General features: G+C 43.5%; 1 protein-coding gene across 2 annotated transcripts; it reads right to left on the bottom strand.

Annotated features, from left to right (window-relative positions):
• Positions 1-805: 805 nt before the first annotated feature.
• Positions 806-13,846, bottom strand: LOC127607242 (ectodysplasin-A-like). Of its 2 annotated transcripts, none has more exons than XM_052075368.1 (8): positions 13,369-13,846; positions 5,306-5,405; positions 3,506-3,544; positions 2,946-3,116; positions 2,587-2,621; positions 2,455-2,506; positions 2,114-2,244; positions 806-1,865 (listed from the first exon to the last, which is right to left on the bottom strand). In XM_052075368.1, exons 1-8 carry the CDS (start codon positions 13,696-13,698, stop codon positions 1,605-1,607), a joined length of 1,119 nt encoding a protein of 372 aa, XP_051931328.1. In that variant the 5' UTR covers positions 13,699-13,846; the 3' UTR covers positions 806-1,604. The 2 variants fall into 2 exon arrangements, with proteins under 2 accessions (XP_051931328.1, XP_051931337.1); XM_052075377.1 differs by having other exon boundaries at positions 2,120-2,244.
• Between the last annotated feature and the right edge of the window lie 1,567 nt (positions 13,847-15,413).

The following is a 15,413-nucleotide window of genomic DNA, read 5'->3' as shown; positions in this document are numbered from 1 at the left end:
CAACCGATTCAGGGTGTCCCCCGCCTACTGCCCGAAGACAGCTGGGATAGGCTCCAGCACCCCCCGCGACCCTAGTGAGGATCAAGCGGCTCGGAAGATGAATGAATGAATGAATGAATGGCTCCACTATCAGAAAGAAGCTCACAGCTCTGCGTGTTCCACTTGATTTACTCTCTGGGGAGATTACAGAGTCAGAGAGGAGATGAGACAGCATTAATTCCCAAGGAAAATAAAGCATTAAGAGAACATTGTATGACCTCAGTGTCTGGATCGTCACTAACGGTTTAACTCTCAGTAGTACAGCATTCATCTTGACTCAATTACTGGACCCACCTATTCCTTCCTTATTTTATTCCCTTAGAATGGATCTTTTCTGAATGCATTTGTTTGTTAATGCACTCTCTTGCCTTTTGCCCCAAACATTATATTCACCACCAGTGACCAAAATATGACAAGAATATAATTTCTTTTCCAACATTGGATCTGTGTATCAAGAAAAGTAGGACACTAAACCCTGGATGTGATTTACTGATTTCGGAAATGGGGGAAGTCACACAGCTAACAAATTGTAGATTCTGGCTTAGTTGTGTGTAAGTACATCTCCAGTTTACAATGAAGTTGGGCTGGGTGTGGGGGTGGGGGATGGGGGGGGTTGGGGGGGGGGGTCGGACACAATGTTTAAGGGATAAATAAAGACAATGGGCCCTGACAGCACACCACTTTGGTGCCCATGCCAGATGAGTTCCACATGAAACTGCTAAATCAGTAACTATAGGCTACTTGATCAGAAATGACACACATGCCGTTAGACAGAACAAACCATTTTAATCTTTCCAATCAACTCAATTTACAAAAGTATATCCCATTTTTATATACAATATGTACACAGACGTATAAAAAACCCCACATAATTTCTCACATGTATGCATTCATACGGTAAGTCAACAATAGCACGGTCACAAAACATATCACTGATATTCTGCAGGGATATTGCTGTGCAAAATGTGTGCAAAATATATAGTGCTGTTGCTCTGGGAATACCTTTTGACTCCAGTTGCATGGATTTTCTCAACTTTCTTTTTTTATTAAATTTCGCACTTGAATTTTTTGCTCTTTATGACGAATGACATCTCGGTATTGATATACTTAAATTAAGTAGTGTACAAATACATCAAAATATGACCATGTGCTTTTTGGAGATACAACATTATGATTCAACAGCATTTCATTGTGAATCTAAAATACTAGTTTGAGCAGTATCTTTCCTAGTTATTAAAAGAGAGAGCGAAAGAAGAGAGGCGGGTTGCTATAAATAGTGACATATGTTTGATGAGCAAACAGACATTCAGCTCATCAAGACCAAAAGCACTGAATCAGTGGAAGCACAAGCAGAACAGTCACACAATGTCCTCTTTTCTACTGGGCTGTGACTGTGAGCTCGAGTGATCCTCAACCTTAATCAATCTCACAGGGTTTCAGTGTCATCCGATCAGGCTCTCATTGGGCAAGACGGAAGCTTCCAGACACAAGTCTAACTATGTCTTGAAATACGCACGCACGCATGCACGCACACACACGCACACGCAGACTGACGTTTGCAGTTATCAGTTCTGTCCAGCAGATGGCACCTCTCCAAGTCTGACACTCCCCAAGAAAGTGGTGTGGTTGGTCATGCTGATAAGGGTGTCCTCATATACTATGCGAATGGATATTCTCTGGCCAGCACGCAGCAAGCTCACTCCAGCTGTGTAACAGGTGTTGAACTTGCGCTGGCCTGTCTCAATGCTGCAAGTGCAGCGGAGGAACGGGTTTGCGTCCACCATCACTTCATAGCTGGCGATGTCTGTGAAGTTGAGGTAGTACACCTGGTGAAGAGGTAAAATTTATGAAAGACTGCGGCGGCTCGCCCAAACAAGACATATTGTGTACAGTTGAAACAGTTGGGTAGTTGAGTAGCTGACATGAGATTCCATTACAAATCGTACATTTAGACATGGATGGAAGAGCAAAAATGTTTCAACATTTTGAACTATACGGCTAAAAAAAAAGGTAAGCAACTTGGATATTGAAATCACCACTGAATTATAAGAGTTACGTCAAGGACCGTACTCACTTCTACCTGACTATAGATGAAGTAGACACCGTCCAATAGCACCTCTAGCTCTCCAGAGCGAGAGTGCATTTTAAACACACGGTGATGAATGGACACCATTTTCCAGTTTTTGAGGATGCCTTCCGAAAGATCTAAACATGTCAAGCAAGAAAAACAAACAAACAAAGGTTAAGTGTAGCAATGAGTGGAGTTCACAGTTGTTTGCAGTAGTATAGATTACAGAAAATTACGTCACTCCACGAGAGGGTCGACATATCGAAAATCTTGAACATAATTCAGAGTTGGTTGTTCTCCACGATAGTCCCGATAATTATCATCCACGACAACAACCTATGACCCACCTTCTCTCACTTGGATGGTCGTTTCCTGCCCTTGCAAATGGACCACCGCGGGCTGAAAAGTAAAGATGTCATGTCATTGACATCAGTGTTCTTGTGTAGGACATAAGTATTTTGGGAGGTAACACACTCTACCTGGAATTCTTTTATTTTTCTCTGATCAGCAACTCCTACAACAAGAAACAAGACGTGAAGGGATTCTGGCCAATACCGCGGCAATTTAAGAAAAGATGACACCATTGTGACTGGATCAAAACAAGCAATGCCATCGACTGTGGAGACATCCCTGCAATCCTTCACCATGTTTTGACATTTCGCATGAGAAAATCTCACTGTTCAGCCGTGTATCCATTTTGACAACCCGAGCCTCCTCCAAGCGTGGGAACATGGCTACATGCAGGCTCATGCCGTGTAATCCAAGAACGGGCCGCATGACTCGAGTTTGGGCTATTGTACTATCGTAACCACTCATTTTCTTTTTTTGAACTTGGTACCTGCTGGGCCTTGAGCGCCTGGAGGTCCCTGCGGCCCAGGGGGCCCGGGAGGTCCCGCAGGACCCACGGCATTGCTTCCTGGGATCCCTGGGATTCCGGGGATCCCCGGTGGGCCCTGGGGGCCCGGGGGGCCGGGAGGGCCAGGGGGGCCCGGAATGGATCTTTTCTTGCCTAAGATGATAGAAGTCAAAGTGGTCGGCAAATGGTGCAAATCCGTTATTTGACAGTGATGATCAGAAAGGCTTTTGTACATCTGCCCAAGAGTCAACATAAAAAGGTAGACATTGATGCAGGACTCATAGATGGCGTGCGGACCCTAGACAGCCGAGTTTTAGGAACGTGGCTGGTATTGGAAAACAATGGTAACTGCAGTTACGGCCACAGAAGTTGACTCAAAAGCAACTACAGCAGACCTCTCGGTGACTTAACAATTTTGCCTTTGAAGTTTTGCTGGTGACCTTGATGACTAAGAATCGCCAAAAACTGGATCTGTATTCTAGCCTCCCCTAGCGCAACCCTCTTCCGATCACCCAGAGGACTGAGCATGTCTATTTGATTACCTTTTTTCTTTTCTTTTCTTTTCTCTTTTCCTGTCGATTCTGGAATACAAGGAAAAAAAAACTAAATGATTAAGCTTGAAGTTCTCTTTCGACCAATCATGACCTAACATTTCATCTATGCTGACACATTGGGCACTGAGCACTCAAGTTAATCCTGTGGGTTTGTCGAGTGTAGCAATTTGTAAGTGTGGTTTCACCTCATCTGTATGAACAAGTGCCTTAAGCATTCACAGGCAGTGGAACTGGAGAAGATCATTAGAGAGATACTTTATCCTGCCAAAATCCTTTTCGTTGAATTAAGCCCAGATGGAGAATGTAGATGAAAGTGTGCGAATGTGCATGTGCGTTTATGTGTCTTTATTTTACAGGCCATGTGCATATGTGTGCCTGCAGACGGTGGTGGGACATCCATGTCAGTGCGTGAAAATACCCTCAGCATGCCTTTATTTGCATGTGTGCGTGCGTGCGCGCGCCCAGATTAGGAATTCTTTTCAAAAGGCCGTCTCGCTGCTCTTGTGTTTACCATGTCATTACGACTACAAAGGCCATTTAACCTTAAAACCTCACAGTTTGAGTCCCCTGTGAACATATGGACAGAGTTTCTCCTCTGGCTACATGACTGGATGCATCCGCATAGATTTTTCTTAACGAGCGGCCCTATCTGAAATCTGGTGCCCGTTAAGGAGGGCAGAGAACACACACACACTCACACTCACACTCACACTCACACACACACACACACACTCACACACACACACACACACACACACACTCACACACACACACACACACACACACACATCTAAGGTTAGGATTAGAAATTCCTTTGTCTGTATAGTACGAGCAGCGGAGAGAACTGGGAATGATTAGTGTTTAGAGGTTCGGGACTTTACTGATTTATGTATAAAGTCTGAAAGGTGAGTTTTTTCTTCTAAATTAAACTCAATCACCACCCACCCCCTCACCCCCACCTAAGTATTTAATGTCACGCCGCAGACATCGGAATGCCTTGTGATCATGTAGCACTTGTTGCTTTCTCTCATGAAACTTCAAAGCGTTCACCAGATATATATATATATATATATATATTTGCATAGCTAACATTCCAAACAAAAAAATCTACCAACGCTAATTTGTGGTTTGCTGTCGAGTCATCAATGATGATGAATCAGTACCGCCAGATTCATGAAAGCCACTAGCGTGTCAGATGATGACCGCCTTTTTAAATGATTGCGCGGTTGACTGAAAAAAGGGCATATTCTTTGAAACCGTGCTTTTTACACTATCCTATTTACTGAAAGTGGATATTGATCCATAACATGGAAGCTATCCTCGCAATGGAAATCCCAAAAAGATGTCTCCGGGATGTAATATTTTAAGAAAGGGGAAAACAACACAGTTTTTTCTGTGCCTTGAAAGCCGCCCATGAGCTGCTTGCATCCAAGTAATAATCAGTCCCATTCTGTTTGGGAATTTAATTATGCATGCTGCATTTTTCCAGCAACAAACGTGGTACAACAGCTTTATGATGACAGTAAGTTAAAAAAAAAAAAAAGGTAGACCAAATATGACAACCCACTAACAATCTGTTTTTAATTATTTAAAAGACTTAAACCTGTACATCAGCCTCTTATTTACACGAGTGAATCATCTCCAAAGAAACAAACGTTGGAGGAAACATTTATCTGACAACAAGCTCAAGAAGCCTGCAGGGGCATTTGCTGTTTTTTCCCCCCCTCTAACATAAAGGGAAGGATTTTCACTGAAGAAGAATAATGCCAACTATGGAATAGCAAATACCTGCTTCTGCCTGCTTGCCGGGACTTCTTTTCTCCCTTTGAGTTATGCCTCTATTGTCTTCAGTGGCAAGGATGTCTCTATTTCTGTGCAGTAATTGCCCCTAGGAAGGGAAAAACAGACACCGATTATTTCCTGTTCTTTCATTCATACATTCGACATTTTATTGTAAAATAATGCCATTGCCTTATGTTCTGCCTTCTCAAGATTACGTTTTGATTCTGACGGTTCCGGTCCAGCCGTATTTGTTGACTGGCTCTGTAACCTATCCTGTAACTTAAGCCGCCTTTGTCTATCGTTTAGCCGCCCTGCGCAGCCGCTTTGTCCCCAACGCTGTGGAACATGCTCATATACAAAAGGAGGACAAGCATTGTGTTTCGCCTGAGATCATTGCCCATTCATATGCCAGCTGGTCCCATCCCTGCACAGCTACAGCGTGAATGGACTCATGTGAATCGATGATAGGACTGACGTAGCTGGCGTGAAATCACCCTTTACAAGAAGAATGCCAGTGGGGAGTGTGTTCTCAGGAGTCAACATGCCCTGTGTTGCTCTTTGACTGGGTCTACTCGAGCTACAGTCAGTGAACCTGAGATGACGCGCTGACCTGAGTGTAGAAACGGTCAGATAAAAATCGAACTATTGTAGCGGAATGTTTCAAGTTTGGCTTTGGAGCTCCGTTCCAGGCGCAGAGCAACCTGTCTGTGCAAAGTACTTTCATTGTATCATCGCAGGTCAGGAATATCAATTTCCCATTTTTTTGTTCAGTAGCGAGTCTTTTGTACCTCACAACTGATTTTCAAAGTCAATAGCGAGCCTTTCAGCCCTCTCTCCCTAAAGACGGGAGTTGAGTCTTTACAGATTGTGCTGCTGCGGCCCAAGTGACTCGGTGGAAAAGGAAAGAGTTCAAAGAAGTCATAGTGTTTTAACAATGCAAACACAAGACCACCCATTCAACAGCCAACATTTCAGTCCAACATTCATAGATGCATTAATGGTGGCCCATGACCGAGGGGCTGAACATCTGCTTGGAAGGTATGCAATGGACATCCCTCAAAGCCAGGACATGTGCAGCATCTCAACTTGAAGTTCAAAAAGCTATACATACCTCTCTATCATTTAATCGGGGGTGGGGGGTTATGCCGAGCAACACCATAATGTGAAAACAGCAAAGCACCTCACAGTAGTTAAATGATGCATGTAAATGTCAGGGCAGGATCCTCAAACAGATTGATTTCACGAATGACGTTATTTAATTGAATCCTGCAAAAGGAATTTCCGGATCCTTCAAATTTTACCAGCAATGTGGTCTGCTTTTGAAAGACGCAACCCTTTGTTCTTGGCCTCCTCCCATTATTCAATTCCATAAAGAGCTTGAGCATTGTACAGGTGAAAGAAAAGTGTTGTTATTACTTATATACAACACTATTAATTAGTGTTGTATGTTGGACAATTTTGCAAAGTTTTCTTGGACTTGTTCTGTGTGGCATGAAGCAATCATATCCTAATCAATGCTACGGTGCTATCATAATGCTGTGCAACAGCTAGCCAATATGTTTCGTATAAGTCAGTCTGATTATGTCCACAAGAAGACAATTGACATCTCACAATCAACGTTTTTGTCCAGAAGAAAGAAAATTCCAAGGCTTGCATTAGTACAACCTGACGTTATTTACCCAATAATATAAGGACATTTTCTTAAATCATGGCACCGAACTGAAAAGAGGACTTTCCGAACCGGTGAAAACTAGGAAGGATTCTTCCCCTGTTCCTTTTGGCCGGGGCCCTCCTCCTCACAAGGAATCTATGCATTGACCAGCTGACATACACGTCTGATCGTTTATGAATATTTTCATTATCTATCTATCCACACTTTGCATGCATTGCATCCTTGAACACGTTTAAACATCTCCTTTAGACATTTCTTACTTATTTGATCTTATTTAGTTCTATTTTTAATTTTTACAAGTCTTACTGAGCTAAGTAAGCTGGGACCTCAGGTCTCATATTTCCTGCAATTTCATTTGTAAATGTGTAGAAACTCCTTGGAAAGAACAACTGGAAAATGAATTAACATAAAAGTAAAACAAGTATATATGACAATAATATCAATGAAAACAATGAATAATGAAAAATAAATGCCATGTCCGTTTGCCACAGCTCTTGGCCTCTTTGAGGGCAGTGTGGCGCCGTGCATGCATGCAATAAACACTTGTTGATGTTGATGCTAATCACCTGTTAGCATGCCAGTGGGATTTTACATTGACTTTTGCAATGAGCACTGCAAATGGTTTTAAAATGAAGCATGTCTCGTATTCAAATATACAAGCAATTATTTTTGTTGCGTGTTTAGTTTTACAATAAACCCCAAATGGAGTGTCACTTGAAAGCACGCTCAGGCAAGGCAGAATTTCACATGCACACACACGCACGCACACACACAGACACACACACACACGCACACGCACACGCGCACACACACACACGCACACACAAACACACACACACACACCCACACACTCCCAGGAATTTGCACGCACACACCACGTTGTTCAGCACATTGATCATTTCTATTTAATTCGGACGTTTTTAGATCAAGAGAATCCAAAATCCAAATTGGGATTAAATTTCGACGAGTTGCCCAGCCCTCGTGGCTACTATGGTTTATCGGCACACAGACTTCCAGATGTTTGCTTTTCATTTGGTGCGCAGGTGTCTCTACATCTCCGCTACAGCTGTTGGCACAAGAGCCTGTTACCTCTCAAAGGACTGTGGGTGTATGTCCAGGCATATGGCATTAAACCTTTGTCTGTTTTGACAGCCAAACATCATCATTCCACGTGCAGGTCTTGGCCCGAGATGAAACTGCAACCCAATGCCAAAAAACAAACAAGCCACAGGATCTGCCAAACTGCAACGAAGGTAAAACTGGTGTTGGAGATGATGTAACATGAAATGATTTCATGAGAACGGCTTCATTAGAACATTTATAGCCTTTGTACTCTTCAAAGAAATGGAACCTTACAGTAAATCAGGAAGACAATGTGTCGGTATGTATGCCAAGTGCCAACTATTGAGTAAACCATTCTTTTTCAACACGGGGGAGAAAATGCGAACGATCAGATGGCTTTCGCATCTTCAAAGTGAAGGTGGCTGCTGGTGTGGGTCAAAGACACGATTCCCCGTTGTTCCGTCAGGATATGACTACATTTCAATCACCCTGGGGATGTGTAATCTTGTGATTACAAGATGTTTATAAACACAGAGTAAAACAACTGTTTGTGTTTCCATTTCATTTCTTCACCCAAACTGCTGGAATTCATCCACGTTTTTAGACGATTGTCAGAGGGAAACACAACTATGAAGCTGTGATGCCCGCAATGTGGTCTCAACTCACGATGCCCTCGTGTTGACTTCCAGGGGTAATTATCCAAAACTGCAGCGCAGTGGAGAAACCCAACCCCAAAATTGCAGTTGAAAAGTCAAGGTAAAACTGAGGGACACAGTTAAGGACACCAGATGCACAGCTGGTGGGGACTCATCGCTGTTGTATTGGCAGCACACACTTTATGCATCCTTAAAAATGGTTTCCGATTCAAAAGGAACGGTCGAACCTCAGGGAATTCGATCAGCCGGGTGAACACGGCAAAATGTGTGTCATCATTTGCACCTTCTAAAGACAACCAATGTGGCAAGGGAAGCTTCAAGCTGGCTATGCGGTGTGCAGATTAAGCAATTCCCAGTTGGTCCAATTTGTAGTCTCGCCCGGCATTGCGAGTCTTTTGGAAACGGAGCAATCAGCGTTTTGCAGCTTGGGACCCGTCTTAGAGTATCGCTTTCACATTAATGCGTAAGGTGTCTGAGATGTTTCTGACGGAACAATGGTCTTGCACGGTTGCAGCTGAGTTAACACAACTGTTTTCAGTTCGAAGAACCTCTATCACACTGTGCCCACAAAAAGTACATGGACAATAGAAACAACGGAAGCGATCCTAAAATTACCAAAATTGGTGCTCCTGCCAACAGCTTTCCCGCAAGGTTGCAGATTCATATATATATAAAAAAATAAGAGCTTAGATGCAACTTGTCACGGGTGACAGCCCACCCGGGTGCCGCCACTGCATGTAGGCTGGACTCGATGCCCCATCAAGCTGAATTTTTGATAGCTGTTAACAGGACTCCAGATGTTTTAACATCTGTTGTGTGCAGGACTACTTTGAAGGCAAACATCTGAGCAGGAAAAAAAAAAGAAATAAAATACAATTGTTGTTAGATACAGACTACTCAGCGCCTTAAAAAAAAAACTCACGTGGAGACAAGAGTGAGTTGGGCATGATGTAGAATCCAGGTATTTGCATTCTTCTTCAGATTCAAATCACATCACGCTTATCCACAAACTTGAGAGGAAGATGCAGTCAGGAGAAACATTTTACTGTTCTGAATCATGCAGGTCTGCTGTACAGCTGGGAGTGACTGATATCGGAGGGCATACCACCTGGATCTGTTGAAGGCAGGCTGGTGTTTGCGTTTGTTGTGAGATCACATGACCAAAATCATCTGCTCTCATCTGGAAAGAATTCAACCTCATTACCAGTGCGGATAAAAAAGGGATCGACTGAAAATCTGAAAACAAACACATTTCCTGTCAAAATCCAATTTTGGATCTAGTTTGAGTGGAATGATTCAAAAAAATAAGCGATATCTCATGAGTGAGATAAAGGGTGTTCCCCAAGTCTTGCCCAAATTCAGCTGGGCTCGGCTGCAACTCACACCTGACCCTGATGAGGACACGCCGGATAGAGATGAATAGATGGACAGATGACCAGTATGCGTGATATAGCAGCTGTTCCAGCTAACAATACATTTCACAGTATACTGTACGCAGTCTTTTTGAAATGTTGGAATGGGCAGTATTCGGCTCAGTTGCTAAGTGGAAAAGTCAGTCAGTGCTACTGGCAGCATCGTGGCAAAACACGACCAAACAAATCCTTCCAAACATTTCCCATACTGCTTGTGCTCATTGCAGTTGCAGATAACTGACAGTCTTTCTTAGCAGAATTGGAGCATGAGGTGGAGTGCACTTTGGAATGGTTGCCAGAGAACCACAAGGTGCCTGTAAAGAATGCTCACATTCACACCTACGATAAATTTAGAGTCTTTAATTGACCTAAAATGCATGCTACTCCCCTGCCCCCAAAAAAGAAACAACAAAAACTGTCCTTTGGGATTGACTTACACTCAACCCTCAATAATCTATTTCAAATCAACAAAGTGATCTTGGGCAAACTTGAAATGTGGTCTCTGAAGGTGTTTTCACCCAAGCCCCAATCCTTTTGCTGAGCTGCTACGATACAATGCTCCAGTTTCCCAAATATTTACTTGCATTTCTTTTTTATAGGAGGCACGTCATCCCTTGTTTCACATTGTCGCGTATCTACACTTTAAATCGTTGCGATGCCTTTGATGAAGACTTAAGTGAAAAATCCATTGAATAATGTTTCGGCATCAAGAAAGGACTCTTCAAAGGCAAAGTCTCAAAAGCTAACAAGTGCGGCAGCTGCGTCCGAACGCCACATGCTCCTGTTTCTCCAACTATGTAAACTGTGGGATGTGTAATCAGAGTTGTTTAATGCAGACATCTGGATAGGACGGCATCACAGCGCGGTTAAATATTTACAGCTGGGCTACAGTCTTTTATAAAGCATCATGAAGCATCAGCATCTGGACTGAATACCAAGCCCATCTCCTTGGATTCTGCTCTCCTATCTAAAATGGACTTAGCGAAGGACACAGGAGAGTCGTTCAATCGTCTCAGCTTTGCGGTTCATTTTGTTTCCTTGAAGCAAAATGTTACAAAACAAACACCTCTATTGTTGTCTTGTACTGCAACCGGGAAGGTCTGTGTCCGCACTGTCGGATATAAAGGTCTTTCGTTTTTTTTGTGGTCCCTTACGTTGCTATTATACTCCAAGGTAATGTCCTACCATTTCCAGAGATGAAATGATGCAGGTACATTCCCAACCTGAAAGTATCAAAGGTAGAAAACACCCAAAAACTACTATTATTCTGCACCTTCAAATGATACTTGCGGTCAGTGTAAAAAGGTTGCATAAGCACCAATAATGGAGGTATTTGAGAGTGGAGCAAAACTTCACACCTTGCTCCTTTTGTGCTGCTGAACCGAGGAGAGTAAAAGGGTGGGTTGTTTCTGAAGCCAATGACAACGTAATGAACATTAAATTGACTGTTGCCTGTCCAGAAAATGTAAGTTGAAGCTGGCCCCAGTCCCAGGTGGCTCGTCAACGTGCGAATGAATGCCCATCAAGCCTCGAACTCTGCACCTGCTCGTAGGTGATGTGTTTATTTGGCTGAGCGCCTGCTCCAGCACTTCGACTGAATCTTCATTGCCAAGCCAACCTGAAAAATGTCCATCAATCTTTTCAGTCAGGAGGATATCTGACAGCAACACACTCAACCTTGAATACTGGTTCAGCTAGAATAAAGCAAGAGCGCAGTGCAACCTCCAAAGACCCCCAACGTTACGAGACTCTCCATGATAAGGATTTTGCATCTTAAAAGAAACAATCGCCTCTTACTGATCTGATCTGAAGATGGACCAATCTATCCAATCAGTTTTAAACAACTTGTTGATTTACTGTGCATTTGACTCTCGCTCTTCCCGGGGATCGGCCCAGTACAGAAATAGCCAAAATTGACGCCCATTGGAATGCATTGGGAGACAAAAACAATTCACCACAAAAAATCCTCCGCAAAACACTGATAAAAATGAAATACATGTATAATGATGAGAACCCCTGGATTATGAGAAGTACCAAGAACTAAACGGAGGGGATCGATCCTTTGTTGGCTAGTTGCTGGTTCCTCTCTCTGGAATGAGCTCCCACTGAACATTCGGCAAGCCCCCTCGCTTCCCATCTTTAAAACCCGCCTCCAAACTCGCTTGTATTCTTTGGCATTTGACTCAGCATGACTCAGACTTGATCTTAGTTTTACTGTTTGGTGCTTTCTACCGTATTTGTTACTGATTTATTGATTTATTGTTGTACAGATGATAGTCGCTCCACAGCACTTTGTACATGGAGCAACTACATAGTGTATATACTGTAGTACTTAGTGACTTTATATAAATACAGTTGAGTTGAGTGGATTATTCACCATGGCAGCGTAGAATGTCTCTGCAGTGATTTTGTGTGTGCTGTAAAGTCAATCAATGATGTCACTGATCAATCGGCAAATTACAAACTTTCTCCAATTTTACATCGAATGCAAACTCGCTGTTGATCCGATCTGTGTCAAGTCTTGAAGTAATAATTTCGACTTCAGGTAAATTACAACCGTTATCCTGCATAATGAACAGAACCACATTTGTCCCAAGGCAAACATTAACGGTGCGGATTATCATGACACAATGTTCAAGTACAGTCCGTCTGAAAGCGCTCTATAAATATAGTTGATTTGAGTTGAGTAGATACTGAAAAAGAAACAACAAGTGGAACAATGTTCTTATTTTGCCTTGAGACAATATTTACTAATTTGCCAGTCTGGTGACTTTAAAGGGCGAGCTGTTCAACGATTTGTTTTATTGCCCAATGGTGACTATATACTTCTGGGATGACTGTTGAGTTTGTTCAACCTTTACTTCAAAATTGCCTTGAGACAGTGTGAAACTGGACCTGATAATTGGTATTGACATGATTTCCCATGTGGACAACCTGATTTTCACAGAACGGCTGGTGTTCTATTTGAAAGGTTCCACTGCATGATTCATGTCAATGAGTGTGTTATGCGCACAGGAGGAGCCCGTTTGTGCCTCTCAAGATAAAATATACACTCCGATGACTTCGAGGGGAGGTGTTCCACTCATGTCCAAATGGGTAAATGTAATGTTTTTTTTCCAAACTGTGGCAATTTCAGGCCCTGAAAGTACAACTATGTACTTTTCCCCAAAAACTGTGACAGAAAGAAAGAAAAACGCCATTGACAGCTCGCACTCAAACTCTCTTTGTGTTTCAAGAAATTCCTCCTGTCCTCTTAAAAGAATTTACCTCGGGGTCATCTGCGGAGCGGCTGCTGCGGGGCTCGAACCGCGGGGGGTCGGGCGGGGATACCCCAGACGCGGTATTGCCCAGGTCGCTGCCCGCTAGTGTCAGCATGGAGTCTCGCTTCTGGTGGATTATTTCCCTTTTGACCTCGGAGCGCAGGTCCACATAGCAGACAAGCGTGACCGCGTGCAAGGAGAGTGACAGCAGAAATAATCCGAGGAAGACGACACTGGTGCTCCGACTCCGGCAGTTGGCGCTGCATGTGCAGGGCTCACCTCTGGGCATCGCTTTTGCCGTGAAACCATCCACGGGCATTACATCGCGTACCATCATTGGACAGAGCGCAAGTCGGATGCTCTTTAACTCGGCATAGTCAGCCGCGGCTATATATTTACGTGGAGACTCATCGGTGCAACAGCAACAGCAGCGGCGGCGGCTGCAGGTCGGTGCGAACTTCGTCCAGTATCTGTAGTGACACTTGGGGCCCCGCCCCCTCACATCTGATTGGTCGATGTATCAGCCAGAAGTCTGGGAAGCCGGCATCAGCAGAATAAGTGATGGGGCGACATCAAACGGATTTATTGTGTTACTGCAACGCGTTGAACTGATTCCATGATGTGAGAATACCACCCCCCCCACTCCCCTCCCCCGGTTTGTTATTCATAATGACATGGAATAAATATTAGCGACCACAAGTTTTGATTTGTGGTCTATTACATGAGTGTGGACACGCCAGAGTGGCAACTGATGCCATGCATGTTGTTTGTGCAAGCTTCAACTTGCTGTTGATCAGTTTCGGCACATTGTTTTTGTGTTCCTCTATGTGGATGGTTCGAATGCAAACCTTTGGACAAGTGTGACTGACAACAATTTATTGTTATTAGATTTTTGGGTGTTGATGGTGGTGGTGACGTGGGGAGGGGTAACTTGTTTTGTAATTTCCTCTACTATGATGGACTCCGCCTACTTGTGGTCGATGTTGTATCTCACTGAGCGGTGAAGGCTTGCGAGTGTTTGTGCACGGTCGGATGTTTTTTTCCCGCCAGGGTTCATTCAAGGTCAAGATAAATTGTTTGCGAATGTCTTTAGAAGGAACATCTTTGTAACCTTGAACAAACCCTGAAAAAAAGGGGGGGGGGGAATTAGTGAACGTTTTGGAAAACATTGGGTAAACAATAAATGAATAAATACACACACACACACGCACGCACGTACGCACGCCCACTCACACATAAACGCACACGTACACACGCACACACACACACACACACACACACACACACACACACACACACACACACACACTCTGTTGGATTCACCTGGCGCTTTAAGAGGGGCGGGGCTGCCACTGACAGGCGACCTTTCGCGCGACGTATAAAAAGCAGAATCGCATTATGTTGCATTAGTGAATACACTCGCTTCGTCCTCGGCATGGCCCAATGGTTATTACCTGCCTCTGCTACTACTTTCGTTTCATCTACATCTACTTTTGCTGCAAATTGTCCCAATAAATGTATCAAAGTACAGAAAGAGTGGTCCTATCATTCTGGCCGACGATCCCTATTCAGAGGGCCGTGAAAAACGGAATTAACTGAACACACACACACATACACACGCACACACACACGCACACACACACACACACACACACACACACACACACACACACACAAACACACACACACACACGCACACACGCACACACACACACACACAATATTCTAATTAATTTCAATAGCTTGCAATTGTATATGAATTTCCGCCAGTGGTGGGCTGGCCTCTCACCCATTAATAACAGGGGTACATTCTATCGTTGTAAATTGTATCACCACTCATGTCTCCATGGTAGTTATCACTGTTTAGGAAGTAGGTAGTCCTCAGTAGTCCCCCATATACAAGTAAAATGTTTTCCAACTTTTATTGAGCCACTGCACTCATTTAACCCTATAAAAATCTCACCGTACCCCACCAAAAATACAAATGATTTAAAAAAAAAAAGAAAGAAGATGGGTTGTGGGTGTGCTGGAGCCTATCCCAGCCGTCTTCGG

This window comes from Hippocampus zosterae, chromosome 1 (assembly GCF_025434085.1).
Source record: "Hippocampus zosterae strain Florida chromosome 1, ASM2543408v3, whole genome shotgun sequence".
Lineage (NCBI taxonomy): Eukaryota > Metazoa > Chordata > Actinopteri > Syngnathiformes > Syngnathidae > Hippocampus > Hippocampus zosterae.
Note: the sequence above shows the minus strand (reverse complement) of the source record. Positions and strands in the feature narration are given on the sequence as shown.